Source organism: Podarcis filfolensis (genome assembly GCF_964270895.1).
Source record: "Podarcis filfolensis genome assembly, chromosome: 2".
Classification (NCBI taxonomy): Eukaryota; Metazoa; Chordata; class Lepidosauria; order Squamata; family Lacertidae; genus Podarcis; species Podarcis filfolensis.
The window spans coordinates 100,071,020-100,097,255 of NC_139605.1; the positions used below are offsets into that span (position 1 = coordinate 100,071,020).

The window sequence follows — 26,236 nt, forward strand, 5'->3', positions numbered from 1 at the left end:
GATTTGGCAGTGCTTCAGTGGGTGATACTTGCACCATATCTAGCATAAAGTGCACAATACATGACTAATGAACAGAATTGAGCCACAAAGGAAAATGGAAAAAATCCTCCTATTTTGGAAATAAAAGAAAGCCATGCTCATCTACAGCAGGGATGGTGAACCTGTGGCCCTCCAGATGTTGAATTACAGCTCTCATTGGGGGAGGGCCTTAGCTTAGTGACAGAGTATCTCCTTTGATACAGACAGCCCTGGGTGCAATTCTCAACATCTTCAGGTAGGTGCAAGAGAGATTCCTGCTTGAGATCCTGAATTCATCAGTATAATCATCATTTATTTATGTTCCGTCTTTCCATAGGAAGCCACACTCAAGGCAGCTAAAAATATAAAAATATGCATAATTTACTAAGTTACAAAATACAACAAAATGTAAACAGTCAAACAATAAGCTAATTAAAACACGTCACTAGGTAATATACTAAAAATTATAATTCATAAAAGGTCTAACAAACAATAAAATACAAAAACAGTCCCAATAACAGTAAAAAAACCCCCCCACACCTCTTGAATTAAATATTTACCCCAACAAAAACAGCCCATGTCCCTGATAGTCTCTGGGGATTCTGAGCAGCATGTCTTTCTGGACTCATGGCAAGGTGGATCTCTGTCACCTTCAACAGTAACAGTTTCTGTCGCTCCCCTGGTACCTTTAGCAGTAGTAGCTTTTGTAGCTGGAATTGGTCGAAGCCAGCACAGAGATCTCTGAACTAGATGGACCCAGTGGTTTGACTCTGTATTAGGCAGCTTCCTGCAAAAAAGTAATCAAGTAACTTTGCTATTTTGCAGCAGAAGATGCAAAAGAATTTCTGAGTGAGGCAGAAATGGAAGAGGCTAGTCTTCAGCACCCAGAAAACTTTGTGGGTGTCATTTTCAATGATTCCATGTCCTATCACCTCAGATTTCCTACTGTAGTGGCTCCAAGATCTTTAATCCTCCCGACATCAATAGGTAAGTTTAAATAAATGAATATGTAAAATATGTGTGCTTGTTAATTTTAAAGTACAAAACGTAGATGTTTGACCTTGTCTTGAAAATGGAGACTCAAAAAAACAGTCAACAACAATAATCGGAGAAAACTGTTTTAATAGAAACAGATATTTAGGAATCCTTTCCACATGCTTATTTTAGGCCCTGTTTGCAAGCTCCCAGATTTTCAAGATATTTGCACAATTGGCATTACTCATTGAATAGAGAAATCTTATTGTGTTAGAATTTCAGTCGTAGGGGTGGCTTGCAATAGCAAGACTATCTGCTACTACTTGTTTTGCCGATTGTGTATAGCTCCGCATGGCTATTTTATTAATTTCTGAGCATCAGTATCTTGATCCTCTGCATGAATTGTAGGGCAATCTATCCATGCTGGTATGGTATCTAGAATGGTGGAGATGAGTAAATTCATAAGTTTTTAGAATCTGCATGTATAGTGCAGAAACCTAATGTCAACCCAGTTTTGATGCTTTTGAATAATTAACAGAGTTTAGATTTTCCTTCTTATGCTTTGATTTTTTTCCATAGCCAGTTGTTCAACCCCTTCCAAAATGTGTGAAGCTGAAACATACTGGCATTCTGGATTTGCAGGCATACAGATCTACATTGATGCAGCAATTATAGAGGTAAATATAAATAATCAGAATGTGAGCAACTCTGAATCACCATTATTTTGTAATAGCTGACATATCAAAAGGTAATATGGGTCCCCCCCCCTTGTATTTCAGGATATTTTATATAATGGTGTGCTTCGCACATCATGTTAAGCCAAATCAGCAAATGTGTGGGCTCCTGGATAAGAGATCATAGCTGCTTTCATGATTTAGCTCTCCCCAGACAAACCACGAACTGCAACCAAGGCTGCTTCTGTGGTTTACAGCTCACGGCTTGTCTGGGAAAGCGAAACCACAAATGCAAGTTTGGATGACATGCTAAGTCAGCAGCACAGTACAAAACAATTAGGGAAGAGCAAAGCAGCTCTAATCTCCTTTCTGAGAGGTTTGTTTGTTTTTGTTTGGCTTAATGTGATGTGTGAACAAATGCAATGAGGTGCTTTCCCCTAAGCATAAGGCATGATAGTAACAGTTCCGATCATCACTGAATGTTAAGTTTAGGCAGTGATTTCCATCAGGATATCTGCGTCAACCATTAATGGCAGATAATTTATTCTGAGTGTTACCATATACATTTATGCAAATGAATACTGTATATATACCCCTAAGGAACTATGGCCAGTTATGGATCCCTGTGTATACACGTAGTATAAATATATGTGTTAAAAGCCATGATTTGAATCTTGAGTTACCTTTCTGCAAATGGAAGTATTCATTCTATTCAAGGACGAAATGGTGGGAGGAGGCAGTTTTTTTCTGATTACCTCCTTTCCTATGCAGCTCACCTTGCATGTTGTTTTAGAGAGTTGTGGAAGCCTTCGGAGCAGAATTGAGGGTGGGACATGGGGGTTTTATAGGCATGGGATAATTAGTCAAATTTGCCTCACCCCTCTTCTTCTGCCAGTGGGAGTACCCTCTGAGTGGAGTTCTACTCACATGAATTTGTATTTGACACCCATATGTATCCTTTCATAGACACTGTAGCAATTACCAATATGTATCCAGCAAACACTACTTTGTATTTTTTTTCTTCACGAACCAAGTGAGAAAAAAGTTTGTGAGAGTCACCACTAAAATTTTATTTATGAAATTTCATAAACCACTATTTAAGCCGGCACATACATTTATCAAGAAAACACTGCTAAAATTCACAAAGTTGTCAAATACCATGGTACCTCGGTTTTGAAACATAATCGGTTTTGGAAGACAGTTCGAGATCCAAAACGTTCAAAAACCAAAAACTCATTACGGAAGCCTCAATACGGAGGCCGCATGGCATGTTCAACTTCCAAGGTGAGTTTGAAAACCAAAGCATTTACTTCTGGGTTTACGACATTCGGAAACCGAAACGTTTGTCAATGGAGATGTTCGAAAGCTGAGGTACCACTGTATACATAAAATAATCAGTAAAACTTTTAAAAACAAATATAGATACTTAAATTATATGTCTTGAGTAGGCTTGCTGAAATAACAGTTTTCAACCAGCATTTATATGAAGTGAAAGTGCCTGCCTAATGACAATTGGAAAGGAATTTGGAAGTATAGGTGCTGCCAGACTAAAAGACTGCTTCACTACACTGGGCTACTAGATCCAGCAATTGCATCCTGCCACACTGATATTCTAGAACTCTGAGAAATGAAGATTTCCAGTTCATGAATATCTGGGTAATAATTAACGCTGCAGAATTTATGTGGCCACTCTTTCATATAGTAAAATAATTTGGTACTGATTTTTTAAAGAGGGATTTTGACATATTGAACTGATATCCTGAATGTACAGTAGGGGGGAAAGTATTTGATCCCCTGCTAAATTTGCCTGTTTGCCCTCTGATGAAGAAATGACCAGTCCATAATTTTAATGGTAGGTTTATTGTACCTGTGAGAGACAGAATAAACTGTAATTTATAAAGATTGCCATACCCACTTTTGGAAAATGTGAACTTGGTGAAAGCAGAACAAGGCAAACTCTGGGCACTCACTATACCTTGTAACCAAAATGCTGTTGTGAAGGATCCCTTTTGAGTTTCATGGCAGTAAGTTAAGTTTGGTATAAAAACTAGTTAAAGCAATGAGATTGGTATTTGCAGATTTACAGTTTATTTTGGAAATAAAAAATGCCTGTTGAAATAGCTGCTACAGTAATTAGAAATCTGATTTTAACATTTCATTTTTCTTAGTTGAAGACTAATAAATCAGTTTTGGAAGAACTGGAATCAGCAAAAGCTGTCAAGATGGGAAAGTCTGCTGTTGTGGAAATAGATAATTTCTTTCGTGCAGTAATCTTAATTTACTTAGTTATTGCCTTTTCACCTTTTGGCTATTTTTTGACTATTCATATTATGACAGAAAAAGAGAAGAAACTGAAGGAATTTTTAATGGTAATGGGACTTCAAGACACAGCTTTTTGGTATGCATATTTCTTAGTTCTTTGATGTTAATGCAACTTTTGTTCCGTTTATTTATCTCATATCAGTGCGTTATGCTACTCCAGGAAGAAGCAGCACATAATAAGTTAAGCCAACTTAAGAAAGTTCATAAAAGGAAAATTTCCTGTGCCTTCCTCCCCTGCTGCAGCCATCTGAGACTTGGTACTGGTTTACAAAGCCCTATTATAACAGCTTGGGACCAGGATACCTGAAAGATCATCTTGTCTCTGTGGCTGTACTCTGCACTTGTATTTTTATTGGTTAATCACTTTGGGATGTTTTATGTGAAGTGATTCGCAAGTGTGTGTGTATGTATTTATGCAAGCAAGCAAGCAAGCCTCTCCAGAGGACCAGAGGTCTCTCCAGAATGTTTCAGTGCTCTAGAACATGTTGCACCTGTTGAGGGAAGGGAGAATCACTAAAAATTAGAAACCCTCCATCAACCCTCCCGCATTGCTCAGGAGGACACCCCCCAACGTTGCAGTTGTTCAGCAGAATCTCTGATCTGGATCTTGCATAGAGTTGGATTTTCTCCACTACAATTATGAGTTTAAAAGCTTTCCTGCGGAACAGTCTTAAATACTAGTTGCAATAAGATAAATGTCACGAAATAACAAAGTAACCCATTACAAACGAACAATGGGGTTCAGTCCTTTATACTTTCCCCCCTCTGGTCCCAGCGGGAGAACCTGAATTTACTCATCTTTGCAGAGCTTCTCTGCAACTCTTCTGATGATGATACTGCTGCTATCAAACACCAACAAACTCACATACAGGCTTAAGTTTCAGCTTCCTGCTGTGAATTTCTGGTAATGAGTCATCAGGTAGCTTATCTTACTGAACTGGAAAAATGCCAGCCTTTTCTGTTGCTTTTGCAGCATTTTAAATGTAGTGCATTCAAACGCAGCATGTTATGTGCTTTTAAACTTATAACTTTAACACCCTACACCCCCCAACCCCTCTGGAAAGGTTACAGGAGTAAGGAAGGCACAGTGTTTTTTTCTTCTATGATTTTTTTTGTTTGTTTTAGGATCAAAGCTAACATCATCATGGTGTTCTTGTGACAGTTTTTCTATGTGAACATCTTTGGTTAATTTAAGTGGTCCCATTTGTGTGCTAACTTTAACCTTAAGGCAGTGAACCAAGCTGCATGTGATATGCATTATATGATCAAGGAAATGGGCATGTAGAAGACTTTGAGGAAATGATTTCCCCATTTTATATATGGGAACACAATGCCAAAGCCTGAGAAACGGCAACACACAAAGCCGCCGCTCTGTCTCTGTCATGCACCCAGAAGAGCTCATACAGCCACACATAAAATAAAAACTGTGTTTCTGTCTCTCCCTAAGTAATCAGATGTTAAGGGACAATGGGGTGGGGATGCTGTTGCCCTCATGCCTGTTTTACAAGCTGCGTGGAACATTTGGTTGGCTATTCTTGTGAAAAGAATGCAGATCTAAATGGGAAAAGTCAATATGTCAAATGAGTAGAAGACAGAGGTCAGCTTTGAGCCCCAAAAGGTTAAACACCTCCTTTCAGTTAATATTTGTTGTTGCAACACAGCATATTTTTGCATTACAATTCCCATTATAGAATTTACATGTGTAGGCTACTTATACAGATATTAATAAGAGTGTAGGGCCCAAAGTATTTTTCCAGATATCATGCGTAAACTATTGAGACTGTGTCTTGCTTCTGAGCAGATATGCAGACGCTCATTCTTCAATCTACAGGTATTTTCTGTGCTGTTACTGTTGGTGATCTTCTCTATATTATCTGTCATTCAACTGCACACTTTTAAGCCTTCATTTCATCCCTACTCTCCATTTCAGTTTATCTCCATTTATTTCCTCTAGTTTATTTCTCTTCTCCATAGCCAAATCAATTTCATTTCTCTTCTCTAATTTTCCGTTCAATTTTATTTCATTCCCATTCATTCTTTCTTGTAGTTTATGAAAACCCCTCTTTCTGCAGTTTATTTGTTTGAGATTACCACATGACTAAAAATGCCTATTATAAAATATTGCTGCTGTAATAAAACACTTGTGGAATGAACACCACTTTGAGGGGTGTCATGCACCAACATTGTGCATTTACTACTTGTCAAAATTTCAACCATCTTTTTGCCCAAGGTTTTGAGACAAGTTAGATAGAATGTCAATTATACCAACTGTTTTATTCAATCCCTGCTGCCTTGAGAAGTTTGAGTGATTTATTAAAATAGACAATATCCATTTTGCCAGGTAACATCATTGTGTGAAGTGCATGGTATATTAGGAATGGAAATAGAACTACATGCAACTAGAATATATGGGTGAGCACTCTCAAGATCACCTTGGATTAAATTGGAAGTGATCCAGGGCTGGCCCAAGATATTTTGGCACCTGAGGCGAACCACAAAATGGCTCTCCCTCACCAGAGAAGAGGAGAGGAATGGAAATCTACATCAGGAACAAGGGGGAAGGGAATAAAATCAATCTTTCTCAGTGGTTAAATTGGGAGTCAAAGGGGCCAACTTTGAATCGCCAAGAAGCTGCTGTGGAAGCAGTATGGGAGGGGCTGCTGAGGAGGCAACAGATTCAGCCTCTAAGGAGCACATTGCAGCCATCACTGCCACCATGGTAGCAGCAGTAGCAATGGGCGATGCATTCCTTGGAGGCCAGATCTGCTGGCCTTGTGGATCCTACCACCCGAGGCAGTCACCTCACTTTGTCTCATGGGTGAGTTGGCCCTATCGAAGCCCTTCCAAAACCCTTGGATCACTTTTCTGAGCCAATTCAAAGCTGGCAAAATGATGGACCTCCTCCCAGCTTGTGAGGTCTGCAGGGACAAGTCGTGTTCACTCTTCAGTTTTGGTCTTGCCAACTCTTAATCTCCGGCAGACCTCACAAGATGAGAGGACCTCCATCATTTTGTCCTCAAGTCATATGTATTGCTTGTACCCCAGTGGTGTCCAAATGATTCCTTCCCAGAGAAGCCTTTCACTGGCAGCAGACAATATATGTACCACTTGTTTATTTCAGTGGAAATGCCCACATAAGCTCTAAGCCTAACATTAACTAGTTATTTTCTTCCCATGACCAACTTACCCAGCAAAAATTACTTTTCTTGGTTTGTGGCTTACTATGTACATTGCAAATATTTTAGATGAATATGAAGTAATTCATCTTGTCATGCTTACTGCGATTGTGTGCTTCATTAATTTCAGGCAAGGGTCCATTTTAGTATTGACTAATATTTAGCTTCAACTTAGTAGTTCGTATAGATAACTTTGAATTCATGAGCCTTCATTGTGTTTTCCCTTTTTCTAGGCTTTCTTGGGTCTTGCTCTACACCAGTCTGATTCTTGTCATGTCCCTTCTCATGTCGGTTATTGCAACATTTTCTTCGCTCTTTCCCCAAAGTAGCAGCTTTGTGATATTTCTTCTTTTTTTCCTATATGGATTATCCTCCGTAAGTGTGTATGTATGTGTGCTTGCTCATTGCCAATATGCTGAAGCTACGTGTTTTAGGATTGTCCTACCTGTTGACATAGAGGTATCCTATGATGGTGTTTCACAGGTACTCACTAATTTAGGGATAATCCCAGGGGCGTTAAGGGAAGATGCTATGGATTTCCACCAGAATAATGTTACTTCTACCCAGATAAAATGTAGCAGGTCTAACAGACACAACTACAGCCTCCATGGCAGTTCTGCCACCCCACCAATTCGCAACACTGAATGCTGATGGCTTCGCCGTATTAGCCATCCATGGAGGGATCCGGTCAACAAGAGTGATGGCATCATGTCACCCTAGCTAGAACACATATAAAATATAACCCAGCAGCCCCAAAGGCTCCACAACACTGTGCCCAGTATAGACCACTATGGTTTAGTGAGCAGGAGCATAATAGCTGATACGTACAGTGAAACCCTTCAGGGACCACTTCTTATTGAGAAGAATTATAAATCCCCCTAATAGTGCTACACAGGCAGTCTGCAAACAAGCATCTTTTGACAGACAAGTGCACAAAGTCATTCAAGTGCACAAAGGCATTCAGATTGGCTACTCTGATCACAGCACTAACACAATGGATTCCCAAGAAGGTTTAAGCTGAATTGGACAATAATGTTCCCCCAAAGATACAGATTTTGGGATGAGCAAGCTATTTGGAAAGGACAGGAACATAACACATAAGGAAGAGCAAGGACCTCAACAGGCTGCTCCTGGAGGCCATTTCTAGGACCTGCATTTTAACGCAGCAGAAATGAGCTGTGCAGTATGTAGCGGGAGATAGCAGGACCCAACTATATAAACCAGGACTAAGGGAATTCTTAAAGAACCCAGCACAAGTTTAGTATGCATGAGGTCTCACGTGGGTACAGTCTCTCATTAAAAGGACTGGAAGACGGCATACCTGAGGCAAAGCAATGTGACAGCCAATTGAAAAAGGTGATGTGTGGACCTTGTGGAACCCATAGAGCCAATGGTTTGTCACTTTTGCTCAGCCCCCTTTATCCCATCCTGTCTATTTCTGCCTTTAGTGCTGTGTGCCACCTTCTTTGCTCCATCTGACCTGGTAAGGAAGAGAGCTTATACTAGGCATCATTGGGGTCAAGTGCTCCACTTCTCAATCTCAAAGGTAGCTATGCATCTCATTGCCTCTGCTGGTATGCGTTGAGATCCCACCTTCATGGCAAACATCCCCTCTTCCTGCAGAGTGTGTACGTACCCTGAGCTGGAGACAATATTGGTTGCCGTTGAAGGCGAAAATATTATTGGGAGTTTACACTGTCCATATTGTAGCAGCGGGTGAGGATTGGACAAAAATGGGAGAGATCTGGAGAAGTAATGTTTCAGGCATGGATTCCTGCCTTTCCCCCCGCCCACTGGGCTTCCGTTTAACTGTGTGTGGTGGCCAATGGTAGCAATGGAAGTTATTGTGCGTTATCTGGGATCCTGAGAGACAGGGTATTTGCAAGAATTCTGAAAAGATACACATGACCGTAACCTTTTTAACTTTGCACAAACAGTAAACATACAGGGCTAATAAGTTTCCAGAGTTCTTCTGTGATTTCTCTGGACACATGCACAGAGTAGTGTAACTTACCTAGTTGTCTGAACTGTGTTGTCCCCGTCTGAGTCTTATATACAGCTGTTGGTGTGTCATGATTGCCTGCAACATTTGTTGAATTCCTCTCCTTGTGTAGTGCAGAAGGCAGTAATGTTGAAGTGTCCATTTACAGCAGCAGGAGTCTCTGAACTAATGCAAGCTCATTTGTTGTAATGTTATACCACAATCAGGGTTAACATTTTAGTCAGAACAGGATTCCTCTCCTTCTGTAGCACATTATGTAGGCATACTGTTATGCCAGCACAGTCATGGCGCTGTGGTCTAAACCACTGAGCCTCTTGGGCTTGCCGATCGGAAGATTGGCGGTTTGAATCCGCGCAACGGGGTGAGCTCCCATTCCTCGGTCCCAGCTCCTGCCAACCTAGCAGTTCAAAAGCACCCCAGTGCAAGTAGATGGGAAGCAGATGGGAAGTCAGGGCAGGACTATTAACATTGGTGCCGTGTGTGGGCAGTAGTCTGTTCCCATTGCCAGTCTGTCCACAGCATTCTGCACAAGAGTGGCCCTACATAACGCATGTTGTTTCTGATTTATCTGTGTTTCTCAGGACCAAACTGCATGTGACAGGGTTGCCACCCATCTATCTGTCTGCCGTTTTTGTTCAGATGCCAAGTGCAATTGGAAGGGCAGTATATCTTTTATATGAAAGGGCATACTTGGGGAGATGAGCGAAACTCGCCACTTCACTGTGCTTTGTTTCATTAAGCAGTCTTCTTCCAGCTCATCTTTGATAGTGGGACAATTGGGTAGAAGAATTGAGCTGGGTAGAATTGCTTGAAGCAATGGAATGTGGTGCTGGTGGGAGTTGGGGAGAACAGACTGTATTTCTTTTCATGTAGTCCTCTTTCCCACCATGACATGTGAATGTGCCTAAGACCCTTATGATTGCCCCATCTCGGTTATTTAGACCAATTTGTCCATTCCTATTTTAGTCCATGTGTCTTTTGCATGTATTCACTTATATGCCCATTCTGTCCCATTTCTGTACTAATTTACTTTCTTTTTAAAAAGTTTGCACAATTTGCATATAAATAAGTGTTATTGAATGTATTTTATCTCAAAATGTTAAAACTTTTTTGGGATAATTGCTGTGTTGCAACATTCAGAGAAGTGATTAAAATAGCAATGTTCTGTTCCATACATTAGTCCAGGAGTTTTGGATTAGGTCAATTCATATTGGAATTTGTAAAGTTCAGATTTCCCAAGCATACCTATGTTTAGTTTGGCCCAAAGTCTTCTGGCTCCTAACATTTAATGTATGGAAACATCTATTTATAGCAAGAAGAGAAGGTGACCTGTGGGTACTGATTTTGCACTTATTCCGAATTTATGAATATAGCATATGTAAATGGACTGTATATTCAAGGGCCTTTAAAGTCAAATTCTGATCTTGCTCTCTGTTCTGCACAATCTGCCCATTATTTACATGAAAGGTTTATATAGGCTGCATATTGTACAATCAGGCCTCTACTATAATGTGTATAGTCCGTACATTTGGATGAAGTTTAGTGGAAAGACTGCTTCTGTGGGCTGGCATCTTTACCATCAACCAGTCCCTGAATCTATCTGTGATTCCTTCTGCCCCTTGAGAAAATGCTGCTTGGGTTGAGAACAATAACCTCCCCCAGAAATAATAACATATTGCTTATAAAGATTTTAATTTTAAACTTCTTTGGGAATCAATCTTGGCCAGAAAATGTTATATAAATGTAGCATTCTGCTCATGGGACATCTCATTCATAGAAGGGCATGGCAGGTGACTCAGAAGACAGTCATGGGAAGAGAGAATTGGGAAAATTCCCTCCCATCCCACTTCCATGAGCAGCAGCTCCTGCAGCCCGTCTTTTCATGGAATCAAAGCAAAATACATAATTGCTTAACATTGAAAACCTCATTAAATGTAAGAGCTGCACTGTGATTTGAATTGCATCTTGGCCATTCACTGTCTTTCTGAGCCTTGAATCTTAATTGAAAGTGATCATTTTTGAAAAGGTGACCTGTTTTTATTGCAAAAGAATCATTCCTTTAAAATCACATTATATTTTGTTAATGCGCTCCTTGCTACCTTAGATTTCCCACTCTGATTTCATAACCAATTTGGGAAATTTTGATGTTGCGGTTTGCAAGAAAATCCTCAGCCTGTTAGCCAGCTGATGTCTTTCATTAGCATATTATATTATCTTTAGCAAATACTAAGTGATACAATAATTATGATTTTCACATATAAAAATTGAGATTCTAGTAATTTTAATCAAGTCCTATTGTGCACTGAAAATACGCTTTCTATTTCTGTTTAGATTTCCTTTGCATTTTTGCTAACCTCTCTTTTCAAAAAAGTGAACTATGCTGGTTCAGCTCAGTTTTTCACAACTGTGGCTTTTGGTGCTGTGGGCCTGAGCATTGCCCTGTTGGAAGATTTTCCAAAGTCTTTTGTGTGGTCACTAAGCCCACTGTGTGAGTGCCCCTTTTTAATTGGTGTTGTACAGGTTAGTAAACTATTTGTTTGTTACTGTGGCATGCACCCATCACTGTGGTTCTAATATGAGACGTGATAATATTTTAAATCTTTCATCTTGGAATAAAGTATGTAACAGATCTAGAACTTGCTTTGAACTTTTTATATATGTGTTTCTTGTTATTTTCTAATCCGTTATTAAGTAGACATTTTAACCGATGAGAAAAATCAACTGTAATAAGTAACACATTTGTCAGAAGTTCAAAGAACACTGTGTGTTGCAGACTTTTTATGTTAATTTTGCAGCTTGCTGTCATAAATGTGTAGTTTTCAGTGTATCACAAGGAGACTTTTGCTAGTAAAGCAGGAGATCACCTTACGGTCTCCGCCTCTGCAGTCTCCCATTCACCTCAAAACATTTTCTCTAGAGGCTCCCCCAACTCTCTGGAGCAGATTTTGAGGATGCAGGGTGGGAAAAAGGAAGGTAGAAGAAGAAGAGTTTGGATTTGATATCCCGCTTTATCACTACCCTAAGGAGTCTTAAAGCGGCTAACATTCTCCTTTCCCTTCCTCCCCCACAACAAACACTCTGTGAGGTGAGTGGGGCTGAGAGACTTCAGAGAAGTGTGACTAGCCCAAGGTCACCCAGCAGCTGCATGTGGAGGAGTGGGGAAGTGAACCCGGTTCACCAGATTACAAGTCCACTGCTCTTAACCACTACACCACACTGGCTCTGTAGTGGAATCCCATTATATGAGCGGAAGTCAGCTTTACAGCCACCGAGTTTTTCTTGTGGGTCAGATATTAATCCAAACTGTAGAAGAACACCTTCCCACTCCCATCCACCAGCTATGGTGGTAACAGTGAACTTACCTCCCCACTTCTTTTTCTCTTCCGCTTTCCCTGGTGTCTGGAATGCTGCCACAATAGCATTCCATGTCTCTGAAACCCTGATGTTAGTTTGGGCATTTTGTCGTTAGAGAAAATTATGCTTCCTGGGGATCCAGGAAAAGGAAGATCTGAAAGAGAGGGGGAGGATAATGGTTGGGAGAGAGAGACAGACACATTCAACCTTTCCTCCTGCTGCTGTGGCCACAACTGCCCTAAAGGTGGAGGCGAGAGAAAAATGGCATCTCACTGCTCAACAGTCTTTGCTGCCTTACCAACCATGAAATATAGAGGGTTGAGTACTCCCAGGGGATAAGCAGTTAAGAATGAATTTAGGACTGGGGGTGGGGGTGGGGAATAACTTGATTGTTCTCTGCTTTAGCTCATAATTGTCTGCCCAAATGAGGAACTTGGCCCATCACCCCTACTTATGATGGCAACTTGATGATCATCATCAAGGTTTATATAGTGTTACATTACCTTACTATTTTAGTAAAGTAATGCTGTCACGTACCTGCAATTTTTATATGTGTTTGCAGGTGATGCATCTGGAAGATTATGAAGAAGGAGCTATTTTCTCACATATAACTCATGGCCCTTATCCACTAATTATTGCTTATACGCTATTGACCCTTGATAGTATGCTTTACCTGCTCCTAGGGATTTATTTCGATCAAGTGATTCCAGGTATGTTACAATCAAAGAAAAATACAAAAAAACTTGAACAACATCAAGGGTTTGGTTACATATTAAGTATTGTGATGCATATTATACCGTATTGGTGAAATACTCATTTTAAGTGTATCATCATCCTTAGTGAAATTGTGCCCATACTAGAAATCTTCATTCTCAACCTCTTTAAATTCATTCTAATCATTTGGGAGATATGTCGGAGAACCAAAATGTCTGGATATGTTATGACCTCTGGGCACTATCGAAATTGCCAGTTCATATACAATGTATGTGATTTAAAATCCCCACTGGGATTAATGCAGACTGAAACCCGTTAATCATATACCCCAAACTACCCAAACTATAAGTTATATTTCATAATTCTGGTATATATGTTTCTGGTCTACTAATAAATAATAGTAAATCACCCACATATCTGTCTGTGCTTAATAAAACCATCCTAATCTGAATGGACAACTATTATTATCACTGGCTGAACTCTATTTGACAAAATCGCTTTTAGTATCTTCTGTGTTAATTAAAGAAATTTGCCTATAATTTGCACACATGGTCTACTATTCCTAAGCGTGGTACAAGTCATACATCTACACATCATAAATTGAAATTGACTGGGTGCCTAAGCGTTTTGATAAATACAGAAAAGCTTAGGAGTCATATAGTTTGAATGTGTCTTTTACTATTCTATTCTATTCTATTCTATTCTATTCTATTCTATTCTATTCTATGGTATTGCTCTAATACTCCTGTAGGATTCAGAAATGGTCATTAATCATGGGCATTTTAAATGCAAAACTTTTATATCCCAAACCACCTTAGATTTGAAGCCAATAAATAAACAGAAATAAATAGCACATCCATATAAAATTAAAGCAGAATTTCAACTTGTGCATAGTGTGTATGTATGTCTGTGGCACCAAAGATGTATTTGTAATTTATGCTAAAAATTACATGCCAGTCTGTAGTACAGGAAGATTTCCTGGGTTACAAAATAAGGGATATAGTTTGCACAAGTCTAAAAATTAGCAAATGATAAACAGAAAACAGTCCAAACATGTAATTATACTGTGTAATCCATATGTTTACAGATTCTTTCTCATCTTTTTTTACCCCCAGGGGAATACGGATTGCGGCGAAGCTTTTTCTTCTTCCTAAAGCCCTCATTTTGGGTAAAGCGAACAAGAAATTACAAGGAATTGTATGAAAGCAGCATTAATGGAAGCTTAGAATTCAATGAGATTGTTGAGCCTATATCTTCCGAATTCCAGGGAAGAGAAGCTATTAGGTATGACGGATGATGCTGAAGTTTAACTGGAACCTATTGTCAGTTATTAATTGTTTTTGCACTTAGAAAGAAACTGTCTGTGTTTGCATGAAATGATAAAGAACCTTGGCTTAATAAGTAATTTTGTGTACAAGCAGCATGCACACACTTTCCGATTGCTGCAAGCAAATCAGCTCAGCCTGACATTTGAATGCAGGAGTGTTGTTCATTTCTCCCTAACAAGCAACTCTTGGTAGGCAGCCTTAAATCAAGGCTTGCTGTTGGCTTTCAAATTCTGGTTCATTAGTGATAAGCAAACCACACTCCTAGGTCACGTGAAGGGAAGAGGAAAGAGTTGAGTAATCCTCTGCATGTACATTATGGTTTATTAAGCCAGGGTCCTTGGCTTAACATTGCAAGCAAACATGGCTGCTGTGTGAAGTATGCATGCAGTGATAATTAATTTGTCACTCAAGAGGAGCAATGTGATAGTTTTCATATGCAAATATAGTTTGTGATTGTCCTGTGAATTGATATTTTTGGCAAAGAAAAAAAGTCCATATTGAGAAAAGACAGTGTTAATCAGTTTTGGTTCTATCAAAACATACATTGTAGACCAGTACCTGTGCAAGTGATCTGAAGCTCCATGTATTGCTTAAGATGCAAATGTTGCATGTTGCATGCACTAATATTTCTTTCCTGATAAGAGTCAACAAGGGAGTCACTGCATGTACAAATCTCTGTTGCATGTTGACTAGTCAGTTTGCAATTGAGGCAAGGAAGGTCATTTTGCTAAGCACTCAAAGTACTATGTAGGTCTTTGCGTAGGAACCAGCTTAGTTTCAATCAGAAGTGAGGCATATTCAATCCAATTAACCTTGGGTGCCATTTACCCATATTTTCTTTAGTTTGACAGGAAGCCAAATAGCAAAAAGTGGTATTTGTGGTTTAGAAATGTTCCATTTCATCTTTTTCACTGTATTCTGTGGTTCAGACTCCTCCTCATTGCATCCATTTCTCAAATGTTTTATGAGAGATCAAAGTCTGGAAGAAATCATAGTCAAATTATATGTTCAGGAAAAGTATGTGGTACTTTCTTTCTGGGAAGGGGTTGTGGCATAGTTTCCCAGGTGCATTGTACTACTTTTGAATCTGAAGATCACCTTGCATTGTAAACCAAAACAGGAATATTCAAGCTAATATAAATATGTGGCACCTGCATATTCTTTGATTTTTCTTGCTTGGTAAATTTCCCCAAAGTTCTGTGTTTCTTTTTGAAAATAAATTTATCTTTTCTTCTTTCAGAATCAATAATGTCCAGAAATCATATATTAAAAAGGGTGAAACTGTGGAGGCCCTGAAAAGTAAGACTTCTTAGGTTTTCAGCTATCTGCTACAAGTGTGAACCCTTGTCCTTTAAGTGTTGCCTGTTTGTTGTTTTCTGACAGTGACTATTTGCATGTCATGCTAAACCGTGGTTGAGCACAACATGCACTAGCAGAAATGAGTTTCAGCAAGACTTAGGCTAGTGCACTTCCTTCTTTTCCTTTTTTTTTTTTAAATACATATTTATTAAAGTTTTAAAAAACAAAGAATTCATCATTTCAAAAAATATCATTTCCATACATAAAGCTCAAGAAAAACAACAATATATGACAGAAAAAGGAGAAGAAAAAAAAATGAAAGAAGAAAAATAGAAAAACAGAAAAAAGAAAAACACTCTTTCTTAAATTTATAAAGTTCCATACCCCTCTGTCTTGACCTCCTCACATCCCCCTTTTTTGTGTTCCACTTTACTCCAATCAGATTCAGCAAATTCAAAACCTTGTTTCAACCATACTTAATTTTATATTCTAATTATTATGTCCCCATTTTCCATTTTTTTAATCCATACCTCATCTTATAAAATATGACATAATATTGTTCTATTCATAACCCCTTATCCTTTTTTTTCTTAGATTCTTCTTTTCACACACCTTTGGCCAAGGTCACACAAACCCTGTTACTTTTACTTCCCACATCCTATTGACACTCAAAGATTTTACAGTATTTTTGTAGATAGTCCTTAAACTTTTTCCAGTCCTGTTCCATCGATTCTTCTCCCTGGTCACGGATTCTGCCAGTCATTTCAGCCATCTCCATATAGTCTATCACTTGCGTCTGCCATTCCTCCACGGTGGGTAGATCCTGTATCTTCCAATATTTAGCTAAAAGTATTCTTGCTGCTGTTGTTGCATACATAAAGAATGTTCTATCTTTCTTTGGCACCCATTGGCCAACTATGCCCAAGAGAAAGGCCTCTGGTTTCTTGGGGAAGGTACTTTTAAGTACTTTCTTAAGTTCATTATATATCATTTCCCAGTAAGCCTTAACTCTTGGGCAAGTCCACCAGAGGTGAAAGAATGTTCCCTCAGCTTCTTTACATTTCCAACATTTATTGTCAGGCAGGTGATAAATTTTAGCAAGCTTGACTGGGGTCATGTACCACCTGTAAATCATTTTCATAATGTTCTCCTTTAAGGCAATACATGCCGTAAATTTCATACCGGTGGTCCACAACTGCTCCCAATCAGCAAACATAATATTATGACCTAGATCCTGCGCCCATTTGATCATTGCTGATTTGACCGTTTCATCCTGCGTGTTCCATTTCAACAGCAAGTTATACATCTTTGACAAAATCTTAGTTTTTGGTTCTAACAGTTCTGTTTCCAATTTCGATTTATCCACCTGGAAGCCAATTTTTCTATCCAAATTATAGGCCTCTCTTATTTGATAATAATGAAGCCAATCTCGCACTTTGTCTTTTAATTTTTCAAAACTCTGCAGTTTCAATCTGTCACCTTCTTGTTCCAAAATTTCCCAATATTTTGGCCATTTAGCCTCCATATTGAGCTTTTTCTGAGCCTTAGCTTCCATAGGTGACAACCACCTTGGGGTTTTACTTTCCAGCAGGTCTTTATATCTTATCCAGACATTAAACAAAGATTTTCTGACAATATGGTTTTTGAATGCCTTATGAGCTTTAACCTTGTCGTACCAAAGATATGCATGCCACCCAAAAACATTATTAAAACCTTCCAAATCCAAAATGTCTGTATTTTCAAGAAGCAGCCAGTCTTTCAGCCAGCAGAATGCTGCTGATTCATAGTACAATTTAAGGTCTGGCAGGGCAAATCCACCTCTTTCTTTTGCATCAGTTAAAATTTTAAACTTAATTCTAGGTTTCTTGCCCTGCCAGACAAATCTAGAGATGTCTCTCTGCCACTTCTTGAAACAATCCATCTTATCCAAAATTTGCAAGGATTGAAATAAAAATAGCATTTTAGGCAATACATTCATTTTTATAGCTGCAATTCGACCCAACAAGGAAAGCTTCAAGTTAGACCAGATTTCTAAGTCTTTTTTAACTTCTGCCCAACATTTCTCATAGTTCTCTTTAAATAGGTTCAAATTTTTCGCCGTCATATTAATCCCTAGGTATTTCACTTTCTTAACCACCGTTAAACCTGTTTCATTCTGAAACCTATCCTTTTCCATTGGAGTTAAGTTCTTCTCTAGTACTTTAGTTTTTACCCTGTTTAGTCTAAATCCCGCCACATGACCAAATTCTTTAATCATTTCCAAAGCTCTTTTCATACTGGATTCCGGCTCCTGTAAAGTTAGAACCAAATCATCTGCAAAGGCTTTCAATTTATATTGTTTGGCTCCGACCTGAATGCCTTTTACAAATCGGTCCCCTCTTATCATGTTTAGCAGCACCTCCAGGACCGAGATAAATAATAATGGAGAGATAGGGCAACCCTGACGTGTTCCTTTTTCTATCCTAAAATCTTCAGTCACCACATTGTTTACAATCAATTTCGCTTTTTGTTCTGAATATATTGCTCCTATACCATTTTCGAACCCCTGACCCACTCCCATCCCTTTCAAATTCTTCTTCATAAAACTCCAAGAGATATTATCAAAGGCTTTCTCCGCATCGATAAAAACTAAAACAGCTTTCGTGTTGATATTCCTTTGCAGCAACTCCAGAATGTCAATTATATTTCTTGTATTATCAGACAGGTGTCTGCCTGGGAGAAAGCCTGCCTGGTCCTTATGTATTACTTCCATTAATACTTTTTTAAGTCTGCTAGCTAAAATGTCTGCAAAGATTTTGTAATCCACATTCAAAAGGGAGATGGGACGGTAGTTCTTTAGTTGTGTCTTTTCAGCTTCTGTCTTGGGTATCAATGTGATGTATGCTTCTTTCCACGATTCAGGCGCCTTTTTCCCTTCCAAAATCTCATTACACACCTCCTTTAATGGTTGAATTAAGAGATCTTTCAAAGTTCTGTAGTATTTGGAGGTTAGTCCGTCCGGTCCTGGAGATTTGCCCAGTTGCATGTTCTGAATGGCACCTTCAATTTCTTGTTCTGTAATTTGCTGGTTCAATACTAATTTATTTTCTGAAGATATTTTTTGTAATCCATTGGTTCTTAAAAATTGGTCTATCTCAGTTTCTTTCTGCGGCCCTTGCGTATAAAGTTGTTTAAAATATCTCTGAAAGCACCTTCTAATCTCCTCGGGGTTCTGTATGTTTTTTCCGTTGATCTCAAGATTTGTGATCGTGTTTAACTTCTGTCTTTTTTTCAGTTGCCACGCCAATAGTTTCCCACATTTATTAGCTGACTCAAAAGTCTTTTGTCTCATTTGTTTAATTTTCCACTCTATTTCTTCATTAATCAATTTCATATATTGCACCTGATATAACTTAATCTCTCTTAGAATCTCTTTTGAGTTTGGTTTAACTCTTAACTTCTTCTCCCCTTGTTTTATTTTTTCCAAAATTTTCATTTTCTTCTCATTTTGAGATCTCTTTTTTATTGCATTCTGTTGAATCAAGAACCCTCTCATGACCGCTTTGCTTGCGTCCCAAACCGTTCTTTTTTCAACCGTAGTTCTCATATTAATTTCAAAATAGTCTTTCAGAGTCTTTTGGGCCTTCCTTACGATATCTTGGTTTCTTAGTAAGGTGTCATTCATCCTCCATCTGAAGGAGCCGATAGGTGTTAGTTTCATTTCCATCTTTACCGCATTATGGTCGGAGCAGGTTTTTGGGCAGATTTCCACCTTTTTTATTTTAGGTGCCAGGCCTCTAGTTGTCCAAATTTGGTCGATCCTTGTCCATGTCATTTTGGCTTCAGAAAAGAATGTTCCCTCTCTACCTAGGGGATTTTTGGTCCTCCAAATATCAATCAAATCCATATTGTCAGTCAGTTCAAAAAAGGTTTTTGGTAGTCTGCCCTCTTTCGTTATGGTCTGTCTTTGTGCTTTATCCATGTTCGTGGACACCACTCCATTCATGTCTCCCATCATAATAATATTGTTATAGTCAATAAAGTCCATCAACGTCTCATGCAATTTCTTGTAAAACTCTGATTTCCCCTCATTTGGTGCATAAATTCCTAAAATCAGAAATTTCTCTCCTTGTGTTTGGATTTCTATTGCCAAAATTCTTCCTTGTTCATCTTTAAAGAGAAGCTTTGGTGATAGGCTTTCTTTTGCATAAATTGCCACGCCTCTCTTTTTAACCTTGTCTGATGAGATAAATTCTTGGCCTAATTTTTTATTAATTAACACTTTTCTGTGCAGCCTAATCACATGTGTTTCCTGCAAGCAAATTATGTCCAATTGTTCCTTTTTTAATAAATGAAAAACCTTCTTCCTTTTTTCCGGGGAGTTTAGACCGTTGGTATTCCAACTTAGTAGTTGCAGAGACATGTTGAGATGGTGTTATTTTCCTCCTGTTGCTCCCAGAAGTGGCGTGTCTTTAGGATCTTTCAATTCCCCAGGTGCAGGTATTAAACTTGATGATCCCGATCCTGGATCGCTTGGCTCTTCAATCCCTTTCTGAAGGTCTTCTCCGTAGTCGTGCAAAAATTTGTCTTTATCTTCCACCGATTTGATTTTAACTTTTTTCCCTCTGAAGGTAAAGGAAATCCCTTGGGGGAATTCCCATCTGAAGATAATCCTGTTGCTTCTCAGAAGTTGCACCAGATCACCGTAATTCCCTCTGAGCTCCAACAAATGCTTAGGAATATCCTTATAAATTTCCAACCTTGATTCTTGGATCTCTAATGGCGTCTTGAAGTGCGCACTCAGGATTTTGTCTCTTTCCTCCCTCGTTCTGAGGGAGATTAGACAGTCTCTCGACTTAATCTTCCTCCCTCCCTTTCCCAGTCTGAATGCGCTCACAATTTTAAAGTCCTTTTCTTCTTCCAAGGGCCAAGATTGTGTAAATTCCTTCGTGAGGTACTCAGTTAGATTTTCATTGTCAATTTCCGGTACAGATCTGATCCTTAAATTGTTTTCCTTATTTTTCAGTTCAATCATAGACAGCAGTGCCTGGTGTTCTCCTATCTGTTTGCGCATAGGTTTGATTTCTCCCTGAACTTCTTCAACTTTCTGCTTTGCCTCTTCAGCAATTTTACGGTTTGCGGTAGTGTCTTCCACCAACTTTCCAATAGTTTGTGCATTTAAGTTTACTTGTTGAGTCAAATTATTAATGCTTGCGGTGTTTTGGTCTATCTTGTCTGACTGGTCAGAGACTTGTTTACTTAAGCCTTCCAACTTTTCAAATATTTTATTTAACACTGAAGTGAAGTCCCCACCTGAGGCCATTCCTTCCGGCCTAGGTTGTTCTATATCTTCCACTTGTGCCACAGGGATTGTGGGGACAGAGGATCTGCGCAGCTGAGAAGTTAAAGTAGTTTGCAGTGTTTTGGCTTTGGCTGATCTTGTCCTTCCGCTCATAACCCTTCTTATCTATGCGTCAAGGTCGTTCTCACAGTCTGTCTTTCTCATGGAAATCCCCAAATCAACAGATGGAAAATTCCCCCAGTAGGTTGCCAAACCAAATTATTCCACTAGAGGGATACTGTAGTCAGGAAAGCTCAAAAATGTCGCAGTTCATAAAAGTTGAAAGTTCCCTCTAGACGTTAAACAATATCCAATTTATAAAAGACCTTCAGACTCCTCTTAAATTCCTTAAATTTCCACAGAGTTACTCTTTAGCAAAGATAAATTGTCTCAGCAAAGTGCGAGATATAAAGTAACAGTTCCAAAGTAGCCTTCAAATTCCAAACCCTGGCAACTCAGTAGCCAGGGATTCAATGCTCTACGGTCCCGAAGTTCAAAGGAATCGGCTGGAAAAAGCTGATTTTTTCACCCTCCTCCCCTCAATAAAATTGAGAGGGGGTCTTCAAAGCTTGATGTGAGAGTTTGCAACTTATTTATCCCAAAGTCTGGGGCTTGGGTTTTTAAAGAGTCTTTGCTTTGTTCTTGAAACAAAACCCGGGAGACGGACTTCCTGGTTGCGTCTCCCGCTTGTGTGCCAAATTCTTAAATTTGTCTTCATAAGTCAAATAAAGTCCCCCACTTACGGGTTGAAGTTTGTAGCCGAATAGTCCCAGGAAAAGGGTCAGCGCTCACCGGCAGCAGCTTAGCGGCATCACTCCGCAAAAAGAGCGATCGACTCACAACGCCGCGCCACCCCCGACACGATCCGGAGCTCCTTACGGGGTCCCTTCACGTAGCGGAGGAGCGCTACAGGCGCCCGCCGAGTCCCACGACCACAGGCTATCCCCACCTGTGGGTTTCTAGCAGGGGTCTCCGCTTTGCCGTAGCGGACGACCCGTTTCTGCAGAGCTTCCCCTTCACGAGTGGAAGGAGACCGCCATTACCGTTCGCGCCGCCCCCGGAAGTCCACTTCCTTCTTTTCCTCCCATATGCCTGGCAGGGCGAGTCCAGAAGATTTTGCTTTTGCTTTACCTAAATCACATCTTAACCATGGTTTAGCATGGTGTGATCAAGGAAAAATAAGCTGCACCAAATCTTAGGATTGTGCACTCCTGTTCAGAAACTGGGTTTCTTACTTCCAAACTGCTCTTGACCAAACCAGAGGAGGAAAGCGGAGCACATGAGGCCAAGGCTCAATGCAAACATGGCTAATGGGAGCAATGATATGGTATGTGGGTGAGTTTCTCTTTACTGACTACTCATCTGTAATCAGTAAATATCTCGATAAGGAAACATCAGTCAAAATAAAATCTGTACACAACTGTGTGTTTGGCTTTATTAAATATTAAATGTTCTGTTAATGGTGGGGTTTTTCTTAAGAGTAATTGATAGTGTACTCTATGTAGCAGTGGCTAAATACTTCCTGAAGCTTGTAGCAATACTATATAATGCCATTAATTAATCCCCTTCCTGTTTCGTTTCTTATTAGGTTTATCCTTTGACATTTATGAGGGTCAGATCACAGCATTACTTGGACATAGTGGAACAGGAAAAACAACATTAATGAACATTCTTTGTGGATTGTCCCCACCTTCTGATGGTAAATATGTGCCTACTTCTGTTCTCTTTGCATTTGTCTTAAAGAGCGTTAATGGAAGAAATCCCCTGGAAGCCTATTTTGTGGTTTTTGTTTTGAAATATGTAACCCTTGGGATGGGCTTAATGTAGGTTCTGACTCAAGACCCCACTCAGGAAACCTGGGACATTTGAATCTTTGAACAGAAGCCTTCTCTCAATACACACACACACACACGTGCAGGCAGTGCTATTTATTCAAATAATAGTGGATGAACAAGAGATTAACAATGTAGGGAGCAATACAAAAATATATTTTAGTCTAGTTCATTCCACTGTCTCTCAGGGTCCATCTATGCCAAAGGAAGTTTGTGCCCTTAGGTCTTACTCATGGTCAGTTAAGGGATTCGGCCCATAGATGCAGAATTTGAGAGCATCACAATACTGTACAGTCATACCTTGGTTTTCGAATTTAATCCATTCTGGGAGTTCATTCGACTCCTGGAACAGTTCGAAAACCAAGGCGCTGGATGTTCAGCTTCCAAAAATTGTTCGAAAACCGGAACAATCACTTCTGGTTTTCAATCGTTTGGGAGCAAAAACATTCAAGCTCAAAGGTGTTCGGCTTCCAAGGTTCCACTGTAATGAAATCCAGCTAGCAGGTCACAGCAGAGAGGCTGCAGTGCAGCGGCAACTGAGGTGTGCTGCAATTAAGAACTACAGCAGATGGTGGCCCCAAGGCTTCTGTGACTCCACAGCTGCAAACCAGTAGTAATGGTTAATTCAGCCAGTAAAGCTTAGCAATTCCTCATTTCAAGCAGTGTGCAGGAGAACAGTTCAGCTCTCTTTCAAAATGTTCCCCCTCTCTCTGATCAGGTCTGTGATCCCTGCTTTCCAGAGGTTACTTTTTGGGCATCCAGCATCACTCTTATTGAGGGTAGCTAGCTGACAAGAAGGCACAAATGGTCTTCATTAACAAGTCATTCATTAACTAATTCCAACTTTTACAATAAAACATAGAGGGCAGCTCTAGCCAACATGCAAATGATTGTGGCATGCTGAATTTGGACAGTGTTTTCTCTGCACTTTCTGCTTCCAGCTGTTTAGTGGCATACATTCTTTTCTCTACAGCTTTACAAATCAGTTCCAAGAGTTGTACTGTTTCTAATGTTTTCTGATTTGTGTGCGTGTTGGTGGTAGTGCATAAATTTTTTTTGATCGCTTTTATTTTAAAATCAACTCTGCATGTTCAGTGATGTTAGACATCTTGACTTTTGGGGGTGTTCTGCCTCAGGTTTGAGCTAGCTGCCTCTAGATATATGTTCTACGCTGGTAGCCATCACAGTGTTAACATTTCCGCTCTTGCTTTTCATGCATTAGGATTTGCATCGATTTATGGCTGTAGAGTTTCGGAAATAGATGAAATGCTAGATATAAGAAAGGTAATTGGAGTCTGCCAGCAGTCAGATATATATTTTGATGTATTAACCGTGGAAGAGAATTTATCAATAATAGCTTCGGTTAAAGGAATACCTCCCAATGATATGATACAAGAGGTGAGTGCAGGCTAATGACCATATTCCATTATGCTTTCATAAATATATTCCATTATACTACCATAATGTCTGCAAGCCATCTTGAGCCTTAAGGGTAGGGCATTTAACATGAAATACTTCTTGTCCTTGGTTTAAGGTCCAGAAAGTTTTACTCGATTTGGATATGCACCCCTTTAAAGATAACCAAGCTAAAAAACTAAGTGGAGGACAGAAAAGAAAACTGTCGGTTGGATTTGCAGTTCTTGGAGATCCAAAGGTAAGCACCAGAAGGTCAAAACGGTTGATTGATGCAGCAATAATATGTAATTTATTTACAAGAAATGTGTTTCTCTGCACTGCTTGTATGGTAAAGTAGTAGATATATAGAATCAGTTACATGGCATATTTATTATGCAGATTTGTGCACCCATTCTAGTAGTTGTTGAAACTAGAGATGGAAGCATCTGACTGTCTTATAGTGGCATCTCACAAAGTTAAAGGAATCCAGAAGGATGCAGATTTCAATCTGAACCGCAGGTCTAGTCTGTGAATTGGTTAAGGGGTATCTGTCTTCAAATCCTAGTTTGTTGGGTAGCTATTCCAGCTCTAGTTGAAATGGATCAAGGTAGTCCCTTCCTGTTCAGTTCTGACAACGTGCTTGCCCATCTCTCAGTACCAACCATGCCAGAAATGTGGACAGGGACACTGGGACAATCTAGCAAGAAATCTTTGAGCCAGATGCTTGCCTTGCTGGAGCTGTATTTCCAACTGTATGTCAAGTGTTGTTGTGGAATGGGGATGTTTTATCAGAGTTAACCACCTATATTTACCTGCGTGCATTTTTTTTTAACCTCTGTACTACTACATTTGATTGGTCATAATATGGCTTTGTGCATTTGCCATATAGCCCTCAACTTCCGGTTACCAACATTGAGGTTGTTGGTGTAAATTTCCTCATTGTTACTGATCAGAGCCAGTTTAGCAGCTGCATATGTATTTAAGTCATATTTAAGCTGCATATTTATTTGAGGCAATCCTACATAACACAAGGCCTGGAGGCCTATTACATCCCCTCGCTCTGAGTGTTTGAAGCCTCCTAGGATAATTCCAAGCAAAGTTGTTTGTAGCTCTCTTCCCACTACTTTGTGAAAGCATCTTAGGCACTTTTATACATAACACCAGACGGTGTGGGCTAGGGCTTCTGATCGTCTTTTCCCACATCAACATGGCTATTCTGAAATGGCTTCTAGAATAACATAAGAAATGAGCTAAAGATCCATTCACAGCCCATCAGAAGTGGTGATAGCACTGAAGAATGTCTATGTCACTACATCTACATTGCTCTTGGAATGGTGCCAACATTTCTCATCCAAATTTCTCCCCAGAGTTTTTGCAGTTCTTTACTAATGGAAAGGTTAATGAGAATAATGCCAGAATCTCTGGTGTTGTTTGATTTGTACTTCTGGACTGTGTTTCTTTTGGTAGGAATGGATTTGTCGTAATTATTATAAGGGGTGGGTGTGGGCATGTGGGTGTATGAGACTTCTCAGTTTGCAGGAGCTGAACAGGATGTGTTTCATGAAGCAGAGTGTTTTAAAAATTATTTTATTTTTAGTATATTCCCAAACTACTGGCAGGCAGACTGAGACCGTGAAATAAAAACTTACAATAACAGGAGACAATGTGCCTGAGGAAACAGTAGGGTTGCCATATTTCAAAAAGTAATAATCCAGACACAAAAGTTGTTGAGCTTTTTTCTTGGGATCTTATCTGGTCAAACTGTTCACATATCTGATAGAAGTGATGATAATGATAAACAATATTATTGATAAGGGATAACTGCTA

General features: G+C 39.4%; 1 protein-coding gene across 8 annotated transcripts in view; it reads left to right on the forward strand.

Annotated features, from left to right (window-relative positions):
- The window catches only part of LOC310755543 (cholesterol transporter ABCA5-like), a 57,126-nt gene that overhangs the window by 5,062 nt on the left and 25,828 nt on the right, over positions 1-26,236 (forward strand). For 5 of the 8 annotated variants that reach the window (XM_083598553.1, XM_083598550.1, XM_083598552.1 and 2 more), the window contains 11 exons: positions 844-1,005; positions 1,573-1,670; positions 3,836-4,065; positions 7,399-7,540; positions 11,499-11,687; positions 13,084-13,231; positions 14,351-14,519; positions 15,804-15,862; positions 22,771-22,881; positions 24,237-24,412; positions 24,549-24,668. In XM_083598553.1, the coding sequence (XP_083454679.1) occupies positions 844-1,005; positions 1,573-1,670; positions 3,836-4,065; positions 7,399-7,540; positions 11,499-11,687; positions 13,084-13,231; positions 14,351-14,519; positions 15,804-15,862; positions 22,771-22,881; positions 24,237-24,412; positions 24,549-24,668 (1,604 nt within the window). The remainder of the gene's footprint in view (positions 1-843; positions 1,006-1,572; positions 1,671-3,835; positions 4,066-7,398; positions 7,541-11,498; positions 11,688-13,083; positions 13,232-14,350; positions 14,520-15,803; positions 15,863-22,770; positions 22,882-24,236; positions 24,413-24,548; positions 24,669-26,236) is intronic. The other 3 variants (XM_083598556.1, XM_083598554.1, XM_083598555.1) reach the window with 1 other exon arrangement.